The 11,696-nt window shown below is 42.6% G+C and overlaps 1 protein-coding gene across 1 annotated transcript; it reads left to right on the top strand.

The window, feature by feature from the left end:
* Window positions 1-4,576: 4,576 nt before the first annotated feature.
* On the top strand, window positions 4,577-6,108 carry LOC133950806 (glial cell line-derived neurotrophic factor-like). The gene is made up of 2 exons (XM_062384937.1): window positions 4,577-4,808; window positions 5,537-6,108. The coding sequence occupies exons 1-2, from the start codon at window positions 4,592-4,594 to the stop codon at window positions 6,106-6,108; spliced, it is 789 nt and encodes a 262-aa protein (XP_062240921.1). The 5' UTR covers window positions 4,577-4,591.
* The last annotated feature ends 5,588 nt before the right edge of the window (window positions 6,109-11,696 follow it).

Genomic DNA, 11,696 nt, shown 5'->3' with positions numbered 1-11,696 from the left:
CTGCTTGTTACTGACACCGGTGAGTTATGTTTAAACTGTTCTAACAAATGCGTTCACCATCTTTAAATTACTTTTACAGCCTCTGAACGCAGACTGACAGTTCTCATTAGCGTCAGCAGCACCTGTTCTCCTGAATGCAGGTGGAACAGGAAGTGAACCTGACGGCAGGACAATGAGCTGACACCTGATTGGCTGGCTTCTTAAATTGACACACAACATATATACAACACTGAAATTTTATAATAATACATTAATCTGTGCGTATTATTTAACTAGAGAGAAATAAGGCATGTTTTAGTGTTTGATAGATATGTCTGTATAGATTGTGATCTTAATGTAGACTACATGTCTACTGTATACTGGAGTCTTGTATCTGTGTATCTGTGTATCGTTCATGAGACTGTGTGAGGTACATTTGATATAATATTAGATGTGGGATGAAGATGAAGTTTAATTTGACCATGAGATAGATGGATGGATACATAGATAGATAGATAGATAGATAGATAGATAGATAGATAGATAGATAGATAGATAGATAGATAGATAGATGGATGGATAGACTGACAGACAGACAGACAGACAGACAGACAGACAGACAGACAGACAGACAGACAGACAGACAGACAGACAGATAGATAGATAGATAGATAGATAGATAGATAGATAGATAGATAGATAGATAGATAGATAGATAGATAGATAGATAGATAGATAGATAGATAGATAGATAGATAGATAGATGGATGGATGGATAGATAGATAGATAGATAGATAGATAGATAGATGTGTAAAGAGGTGTAAGAAGAGCTCTCTATGAGACTTGATGATTCTTGAACATAGAGAGAGACAATGCAGCTCTTTGGTGGCTCCATCCACCATTGAACAATTACAGTCTAGACTATGACTGTGTCTGGAATGCAGGGACACAATACGAGCCTCTATGATTGAGTTAAAGTAAATGGGTGCAGCTATAGAAGTGGGGCTTGATGTGGGCGGCCGTGGCCAGTAGCGGTCGATAAGCAGCGGAGTGACATGTGCCCTTTTAGGTTGATTGCGCGGCTGCATCGTGGACAATGTGTTCCTTCACTGTGCATGAAGGGAGACCTCACCCAACTCTCACTCTCTCTCTGTCTCTTTCTGTCTGTGTGTCTCTCTCTCTGTGTCTCTGTGGCTCTCTCTCTCTCTCTCTCTCTCTCTCTGTGTGTCTGTCTCTCTCTCTCTCTCTCTCTCTCTCTCTCTCTCTCTCTCTCTCTATCTCTCTCCGTTGCTAACATTACCCAGGTGTATCCCTCATAAGCATTCTTCCTGTTGATCACTCCCTTAACACTCCAAAAGAATCTCATTGTCTTTTTAAATTGTCATCCTTCATCCTTGTTGCTTTCCCCTACGTGCAGAGCTCCTCTTTTACATCCTAGAATATTGATATTCTCTTTCTCAGTTTTGCGCCTGTCCCATGTTAGAAACATCATCAACATGCTCACTTGCTCGCTGTGAATTGCTCTTGGTGTATTCTGACATGGGCTCCCTCTGACACTGACTGATGCTGTCATCACTTGAACCATGTGTTTCTTGACACATTATCAATCCACTTCCAAAATGCAGAGAAAACAAGGCGACAGGACACATTACCACCAATCTCCCCCCTCTCTCCCTGTCAGTGTGTCAGAGTCAGGGTAGAGTTTTTTTTCCTGATAATCACTGCCCTGGCAGCCATTTCCCAAATCACACAGTCATCCTAAACGGTCAGCTCCTTCCTCCCTCAAGCCATTCTGGAGCTGCGGTTTCAAGTCGGCCCGATAATGACGGGTGAAATGACCTGTGCAATTATCCGGTTACATGTGAGTCCACCCGAGCTCCCTCTTCCAAAATGGCTAACAGGTTCAATTGCCGATCAGCCCCCTGATTAGCCCTCGTGCCTTGCAAGGAGGGGAGAGGACATCTGTTCGGTAAATTTGCAGCTTTGCAGGAGCGTAATCTGCTGGAGGATGCGGTATATTTCCATACAGTGAGGCCGGAGAGTTCCTTTGAGCTCTCATTTAACTAATTCCACCAAAGATACGGTTACAACCCATTTGGACGCTCCAATGGTTTTTGCATGTTCAGTGTAGTCGCAGGACAATGTGGCTAACATGTGTGCTCACAATGACACAAGCATGATTCACCATGAAACACTACACTTCGATGTATGTTTACACATCTGCATGAAAAATGTCTTCGGATGCATGTTTGGTGTGTATGTATTTCTCATCAACAATGTTCATGGACTGCTGCAAAGTTTAAGTCCTAAATTGGCAGTGACAGTTGGAGGAGAGGGAAGGATTGTGCTGGAAAAAGAAAAGATGGTATGTGAACATCCTCAGTAATCACTTATAAAGAACAGAGGAAATTAAGGAAACAATGAATATGAACAACACAAAGGAGAAAATACTGCACATTGAAAGGGTTCATGTGATGTTTGTAGTTCAAAATCAGAAGACACTTGAATTGCCCTTTTACTTATCGCAATTCCTGCTCCTATTGTCACTCAAGAGATTTGATTTTCTCTCTTCAACACTCCACAACATCTGAAATAACTGCACATTTGCTCGCACATGTCCACATGAACCAGCTGGACCTCGATCCAACAGGATCATGTGGTGTACATTATCATCTACCGTATATACGCTATTTGTTCTGCTTAACCCGATCAAAAAGCTTTAAAACATTACAGCTGTGTGTGCCGTCAGTTATGCCGTGCTGCAGACTGCAGTGAAATAAACAACTTTTAAGTGCTCGTGGAAGGAGAGGACTTGACACGCAGGCCCAGTGATCCCCTCAGATCACTTTCACGACATCTCTCCTCTGCTTTCAATCGTCAGATATTGTTTTGCAGTGCACATCCCTCCCTTGTTACGTTCTCTAAACATGTTCTGAGAAAGATGAACAACAACAGGACTTGACACAGTGTCGTCTTCACATTCTTTCACTGTACACCGAGTTTGGTGGAGGTGAATGCTGAGGTTCTGTGTTTCTTATTTTTGACGCTAAAAACACAAATCACATGTGTGTTAAGATGATCTACAGTTTGTTGTCTTTCATCAGCATCATAATATCGCAAATGAATAAATAAAAAATCCCAAATATACAAAATGTATTTGTAGTCTGAGATCATTTTAACATGACCTAAAATGTATTCAACATTTTCTGTATGTACCTTTTCTTATTAAAACATAGTTAATCGTCTCTTTTATTTTGTGAGTTTTTTTCTCTCCGACGGATAAGGAAAGAAGGTGCTACACTTTGTAAAGATTGTTAATACCACTGAGGCAAATTGTTAAATGTGAATATGCTCCATAGAAATAAAGACTGATTGGTTGATTGATTGATTGAGGTAGGTAGGCATAGCCAGTAGATTGGTTGGTTGGTTGTATGTAGGTAAGTTAGAATGCTGGTTTGTTGATTGATTACTTGCTTGATGACTTTTTAAACCATTGGTTCTTAACCTAAAGACATTATGCCAATTTATTGGAATTACATTACATTACATGTCATTTGGCTGACGCTTTTGTCCAAAGCGACTTACAATTAGTACACTCAACATTCATGAGGGGCCATTTAGGGGTTCTGTATCTTGCCAAGGACACTTCGGTATGCAGTTGGGAGAGAGTGGGGTTTGAACCGGCAACCTTGTTGTTGGAGAACCACCACTCTAACCACTAGGCCACACCACCCCCATTTAATGAATTAATGGCACTCTAATGGAATGACTCTTATCCTTACAGAGACATGATCTCATCTATGTAGGGAAGCGATTTTCACAGTAAGTTATTGGCAGAAGTGTTTAAGTTAAGTGATGAATATCAGTTCTGTTAAATTGTGTTACTAAGTAGTAACACAATCTCTGCAGTGTGTTTTGACTGGCTGATTAGAAACTCATTCCCCATCCAATATCAACCGAAGAGGGAAAGCAGTTAATGGAATCTGGAGCGTTGTTAGTGGAAAGTGTGAAACTTCTCTCTCCTCTCCCTCTCAGTCATCTGAGCCTCTTTCACAACACAACTCCTCTCTTCTCTCCCCAATAACTCTGGAGCTCAGTCATGATTTTGTACTCTCGTTGCAGTCTTCATGGGTGGAGACAGAGGATGGACCTCGAGACGTCACCACCGCTCCCCATCTCTCCTCTCAGCCCTCTCTCTTCCTCCAGGCAGTCGGGATTGGGATGGTGAGTGGGGATGAGCAGGAGTCTGCGTGCGTCACCGCGTTGCGCAAGAGAAACCGTGCGCACTGGATGAAAACCCCGGACTGTAAAGTGGGAATCGTTTATTTTTGTCTTCCAAGCGACGCTGGATCCAAACAATAACTTCAGGCGGAAGTTCTCCTGCGCCTCTGGCTTTGGTTCCGTGCGCCCTGGATGTTACGCCACGCCGCACAGACCTGTGTGCCAGCTGGCGTGTGATTCATACTTTACGTTGAGCTTCATCGTTCCCAGCGACCAGAGCCCGAGCTGCTGGGGTAAACGTCTTCAGCATGCACTCGCTCGTCGTTGTCGCCAGATGAGAACTGTCGGGTTCGCGTCGCGCCATGTCCTTCTGTGGGATTGAGGTGGACCATGAAGTTATGGGACAGTCTGACCACTTGTTTGATTCTGCTGAGCGCCGTGCGCACCAGCCCGCTGCTCCGGGACCAGCGCCAGTCAGTGTCCTCCTCCGAGAGCCCCCTGGAGCTCCCCCCGGTTCGGATCCGCCTGTCGGTCGCTTCCTCGGGCATCAGCCGCTCTGATGCAGACACGGCGGGCTGGAGGGACACGCTGGCTGCTGGAGAGAAATGTAAGAGCCTGTGGATCCTGTTCCAAACCCAGACTGCTTTCAGTAGACTGGCTGAGTCCGGAATTCTGTGAACGATCAATGTCCCAAAATACAATAGAAATGAGAGTCAATTGGAAACATGTGGAACTGGCATTTAATAAAAACAATGTTAAACCTCAATTTGGTACAAAACAGCTGATTGAATTGGACATATTTCCTAGTGCAGCATCTAGTCATTGAAGCATTGCAGTGATATCTGATTCGGACCTTTAACCACTTAGCAATTAGGCATTCTTCATTCAGAACAAGTGGTTTTTCATTTAATTTCTTCAGTCATAGCTTTTCTAACAGTGTGCACTATCCACATAAATCATGCTTATAGTTATTGAAGGATCACATGACCCAACATACCATCATTTTATTTGTGTTCCTGATTAATCTGAGTTAATAAGATGTCTTAATGACAAAATGCCTGTCAAAATTACCTAATCCTCACGGTGGTCTTAAAAGCCTTTTTTCTCCAGCTACTTATATTGTAATGTTTATTTGCCATACATGACTTAAAGATTAATTTTCGTTTTTTCCATTGATGGACTCATTACTGGACTCAAGAACAGAATGTATTTGTAACTTGTAGTTCAAAACACAAACAGTGATAGAACCATTTCTGCATTTGCATGTAGTGTCTTATGTTTGTTTGGTTTCATATGATATTTATGAAGAGCACCATTCCTCTCAATGTGTTCCAGACACCATGGAGGAGCCCCTTCCCGGTGACTTTGAAGATCTGGTGGAATTTATCAAAGTGACCATCGGTAGAAGACGTCGCTCCTCCACCTCCACCGTGTCCTCATCTACCTCTTCTTTCTCCACCACCTCCTCCCCCTCCAAAGAAAACTTGAGCGGCAGCACTCGGCACAGAAGGGAGCGAAAGAAAGGGGCGAGCCAGCAGCAAGGTAAAGGAGGAAGAGGAGGAGCTAGAGGCGGAGGGACAGGCCGGAAGGTGAGAGTAGGAGGAGGCAGAGGACAGGGCTGCGTGCTAAAACAGATCCACCTCAACGTGACGGACCTGGGTCTGGGCTACCGCTCCGGCGAGGAGATGATATTCAGGTACTGCTCGGGACCCTGCAGGAAGTCCGAGACCAACTACGACAAAATCCTCTACAACCTCGCTCACAACAGACGGTTTCCTCCCAAGGACACGCCCCCTCAGGCTTGTTGTCGGCCAATAGCGTTTGACGATGATCTCTCGTTTCTGGACGACAACCTTGTGTACCACACGATGAAGAAGCACTCTGCCAGGAAGTGTGGTTGCGTGTAGGGACCGAGAACCGCTGTGAGGCTTTGTGTCATTTTACATTGTCTACCACTTTGAGGTTTGAAGGGTTTTTCCCTCATCAGTAACTGAGGAGAGGTGGGGGGGGGGGGGGGCCTCACTTCAGTTTCCATCCCAAAGCAATGACTCTTATCGATCCACGTCTTCTCCACCTCAGCCACATCACAACAGTCCCAGTTCTTCTCCAGTGTAACCTCTCAGATCACAAAGGTGATTCAAACTCAACCTCAAAGACTGAATCCCATCAAACACAGTGGATGATACAGCAGACTCAATACGTCTACTACTGTATAGCACGTACAGTATGTTACATGGACACACATCATGAAAAATATTTATGAAATGTTGAATGTATTAATTTATTGATATTTATTTTGTTTTTATAAAAGGAATAAATGTTATTTATTACCGTTATGTGATATATTTTTAGAGTGTGCCAAAGCTTTAAATTAAATAATGGTTATTTCCATACAAAAGCAGTTAAAGACCTAGGTGGTTTAAATAGCAAAACTAGAATGGACTCAATGGACTGCATTCCTCCCCAGTCCCCTTAGATTTAAACACTTCCAATATCTAAGTCCACATTACGTCATCTCCTACATACGTAGTTACAGGTTTCTGATTGTTGCCGCAGAGCCCTATGTGAGAACACATGTCAATGCTAGGTCCCCATTTTTATTTCTCAGCTGTACCATGCGGCCCACACTCATTGATGTTACTTTTGTCAAGATTAAGTAATGATTCCCTCTGAAATTGGTGAAAATGTATATAAAAAAAAACTAATTGGCAATGTTAAAGAAAGTGAGATACAAAATTGTGGCTCCCTCGGAAACTTTGCTGTAAATGTTCACGTCATCCGGCTGACAAACAAACGTACAGGGGTGAAAACATATCCTCCTTGGTGGAGGTAGTTCAATTGAATCATATGTCTAAGGTGCCCTGTTGGATTCTCTTATAAACAAACACCTTCACTCTTAAAACTCCACAGCGCTACTAGTGGTGGAAAACTCCACTGGACACCTTCAAAGTTTTTCCTTGGAAGAAAACCTTCCTCCGTATCTTAACGTTTACAAACTTCTATAATTTCAGTGACCTCTGGCAGCGTTGTTTTCTGTTTGTTTAGTTCCTGGTCCGACTCAAGCTGTAGCAAAACAGGATCTACAGTTCTCCTCTTGTTGCTGTGGTGCTGAGACAACATCTCCTCACTTAAAAAAAATAACTAAAGCATTATTTTCATACAGTGTTCACTTTTGAATTGTCTTGTTAATCGTCAATAAATATTCTTACACACAGGAATCGATGTTTCAGCTTTTGTAGATGAGTTTTGGAAGAGAACCTGCCCTGCTGTTAGAGATCTACCTTGCAACTATTACCCTACACTTAGAAGAGAGATGCTCCATAATGCTATTACATAAACGTCTAAATCCCAGTGGGGACAAAGATCTTTGAAAAGGGAACGGTAGAAGAAATCAATCATTGTACTTCTGTCACTTTTTGTGTAAAGGAGGGAGAGGAACAATAGGACAGAAATCTAATGAGTCCTTTAAGAAATGAGAGAAAACAGAATGAGGAATAGAATCTGATGTTATCAAATGACAGGAACAGCCGTTGGTCCCAGGAGAGAATGGAGGTGTAACAAGCTTTATCCATAGTGTGAGAACAGAAGGAAGATAAGACGGACATTGAACGAGACTGAAAAAGGCCAAGTGTTAAAAGAAATCAACATGGACGACTGAGCGATGAAGTTTGGAGCCGAAGTGAACTGTATGTTTAAAGAGAGAGAGATGATGAAAAGACAGTCTGATTAAAAGGTGGCAGACATCCAGAGCAGACAGTGATGTAGTAGAACAGGTCCTGCTTTACTAACGTGTGCGGTCGATACATGATCCGCTCTCCACTCTCTCACATTTCACAGGCCTTCCTCGCTGTGTGTGTCTCCTGAAGTTTGAGTCGGAGCAGCCGGGTTCAGGAACCACCGCAGTGAGAATCAGAGCTGCATGGAGCGGGTCAGTTGTGTGGTTTCATCGTCGGGCATGTTTAACTCCTGGGGCCTGGGGGCAGAGCGGAGAAAGTTGAAGTCGAGAGGAAGTTTGGGTTTCTGTACTCGAAGTGAGCAAATGGTCATGATGACACTGTAGGCGGCAATTTACTCTGGCCCTAAAACCGGGTTCATAGAACCAAAATGATCTATAATTAGTGACAAATCTCATTGTAAGCTTGCTTGATTTTGAGAGTTTAAAAGGCAAATGCATAAATATTGTTGGAGATGTAACACCCGAGCTTTGATTTGGCCTCAAGATATGTAGTGTAGTGTTAGTTTAGTTTAGTTTAGTTTAGTTTATTGTGGTGTAATTCATACAATACAAATACAAAAATACATAGATGACATGTTAAAATGTGTGTCTGTGTGGTAGAAGCCAGAAATGTCTTATACGAAAACCAAACTAAACCAAACTAAAAAAAATACAGAGGGAAGTATATATGCTATAAATACTGTATGAATAACATAATCTAAAAGAGCTTATTTTCACCACAAAAGAGAAAATTTTACTAATTCAAAAACTATATATACTCAATTTCATTAAGTTTGTTTAAAATGAACTTAATTCACTTGTGTCTTACTAATTAAAGTAATGTTTTTAAGTTGTTAAGCATTTGTCTTTCTTCACTGCAGTTAGTCAGCTGGTGGAAGTCATTAGCGCTCCCTGGCAGTCAGAGGATAGTGTCGTTAGTCAGATGTGTCTTCTTCTCTTTTGTTCACCGTGTCAGAGGAGCTTGTAATGAAGGATACTGTTCCTCTGGAGTGTAACACAACACAAGCGTTAGCGGTTAAGGGGATGGTGTTAGAAACAGGTGCTAAACACTGGCAGAAGTGTACGTGTTGACACATTAACAGCTGTCATGGGTCAGTTCACAAAAAAGACAAAATATAGACATATAATAGATCATATTTTCTGTCTGGATGAAACCTTTCGCTGAGGTTCCGGTTTAAAGTGAAAAATTACAACAACAGCAAAATCTATTTTCGGGACCAACGTCACTGAGACGTTTTTATTGGGACAATTTCTACTGTTAAAAAAAAGTTGTTTTGAGCGAAAATGAGGTCTGTGAGTTTTCTCCAGAGTAACCAGGGCACACAGTGATTCAGAAACAAATTGAATTCATACCAACTGTGTCAGTGCCGTGACAAACATCTCTTTGTCTATGCAGAAAGTGTTTTTCAACAGCCAGGTTTTTAATCTGTCTGACATACATCAAATAGAACAGATACCTCAGTCCAGCTCTGCAGGACGTGTAACAGCTCACATTCTACACGCACTTATTTACACATTCTTATGCTTCAAGTCTATTTTATGTAACATCAAGGGTTTTGCATTGAGTGCTGCCAAAATGTAAATGATCCACATCACTAGTCCAAGCTGTGCCTGACATGCTGCTCCCACCAGGGATTGACTGGAGCTAAAAACCTGCCCTGGACGCTCGCACATGTGAAACAACGGCACGGCAATTCAGTTTCTCTTTACCCCAGCCCAGAATGAGAAGCGCTGTCACCGTAGGGATGAGGGCTGAGCCAGAATCAAAGGGGGCTGAAGACGGGATACACTATAGCTTTCGCTGAAGGAGGCTCCTCAGTTTCTACAGACTTTATCCACCTGGAACTCTCAGTATAAAGTCTGCTGCGTTGCTCCATGTGTTAAAGACCGACTCCGGGTAAACGCCGAAGCCAACTCTCCGGATTTTACCCGGAGGTCATATGTCTGAAAACGTCTCATGACGCCTGTGAGGACACAGTTTTAGATAAATTCGCTTTTTTGTTGGTCTATTTTAGTATTTGGATGAACTGGACCTTTTAAACCAAAGCTTGAAATATAAAAAACTTACATTTAAAGGATACTTGAACGAATTAAAAAACTAAAGTACATATATCATGGAGAGATGAGAGCTTTATGTTTATATGCCATATATGACACTGATCGGACGTTTTCTGCACAACTATGTTTAGTGTTTGTGTTTGTGCTATAATATAAGTTCTGTCCGATATGATATATAAAGAGTACTATTGCTCTTGATGCATTTTATATGGACATTTCCATTTGATTTTCTTTACAGAGTATCTGACTCAGAAGCCTTTTGTTGTGATAACTGAGGGCAAACGAAGTTCATTTTCCCATTTGATTCCCAAACCACTTTGGTGACACCGCACTCAGAAATCAACCCTCTGACTTTTTGGACAAAAACCATCTTCCTTTTGCCAGAGTTCACATCGCAAGAGCATCTGCGCGGTCGGTAGTTCCATTTCTCATCATTCAGTTTAAAGCAGAGACCTGCTTGTTTACAAGAGGAAGCAATTGTGGGCAGAGCCGTTGTCTACCCCCTTTGTGTCGTCTGGCGTGAGAAAAGATACAAACGATAAGCTAAATGTAATCACGGCTAAATACCATGTGTCCTCCTGAGACATTAGTCAAACCACGAGAAGCTCTTTGTGCCACTGCTCTGGAATCTGTCACTATGACTCAGGCTGCATGATGAGGCAACCACAAAGGGAGAAAGAAGGAATCACAGATGAAAACAATGCAGCTTCCAGTTCAAGACGTATGATGACAACACAATGCTGATCACAAGAAGCTCCGACATCTCAAGTGTGTGCTCTTTTATCAGGAATTCTGACAAACTTTAAAAGGCTGAAGGTCGTGAACGCAAACAGGAGAAGTTTGTTGCTTCAGCGATGAGGTTCTGCTGTTTTAAAAAAAGACACAGTCAGACGTCTGGAGAAAACACTTGTATTTTTATGTGATTCCTGCAGGAACAGGCCAAAGTGGAGGAAACGCCGCTGTGCTGTCATCGCACTGGCTGCGACACAAAGCAGAAGCAGAAGGGATTAACATGGAGCTGTAACCGCCCTGCACTGATGGTCCTCTCCATGGCCGATCGCCAATCCTCCAGTCTGGACCACCAGCGGCAGCCTCCCCACTCACCCTGACCACACACACACACACACACACACACACACACACACGCACACACACAAACGCACATCGACACGTGCTATCAGTCATCACTGAAGTGAAATGCAGATGGAATGTTCACTGATTCAGCTGATGAGAAGGAGAGTGAATCTTTAACGTCTGTAGTGTGAGAAAAACCCAGCATCCCCCCCCCTACACACACACACATATGTCTCCATGACCTAACCCTAACTTAATCTTAGAACTTGTCTTGACTTTAAAATTGAACGATGATTTAACACACACACACGCGCATAATTTGAATATTTTGGAATTGGCTTGGGATCTTAAGATAGTATTAGAGGTGAGCTATACTGTGTCAAAAGAAAATATGTAAATACTTGATTCTTTCATATTTATCCTTGATTTTTCTGTATCTACATGATGTTGTAACTCTAACTCATGACTGATTGATACTGCAGGAGGAGGAAGTGGCGAGGGCCGTGAATGTAACACAATCACCCGGGTGTCGGTGTGTGAGAGGTGTGAGCTCAGACGTTTAAATATTCACTGGAAACCTGAGAACGTGCGTCGTTCTGCCGCCGCCTCACACCTGTGCTGCATCAC

The sequence above is a fragment of the Platichthys flesus genome, chromosome 3, assembly GCF_949316205.1.
Source record: "Platichthys flesus chromosome 3, fPlaFle2.1, whole genome shotgun sequence".
In the NCBI taxonomy this organism is placed as follows: domain Eukaryota; kingdom Metazoa; phylum Chordata; class Actinopteri; order Pleuronectiformes; family Pleuronectidae; genus Platichthys; species Platichthys flesus.
This window is presented reverse-complemented; position numbering and strand designations above follow the sequence as displayed.

Coding starts and splice junctions, on each gene's coding strand:
- LOC133950806 (XM_062384937.1), top strand. CDS start 4,592: ATGAAGTTATGGGACAGTCTGACCACTTGTTTGATTCTGCTGAGCGCC. Junction 4,809..5,536: donor GCTGGCTGCTGGAGAGAAAT/GTAAGAGCCTGT, acceptor AATGTGTTCCAG/ACACCATGGAGGAGCCCCTT.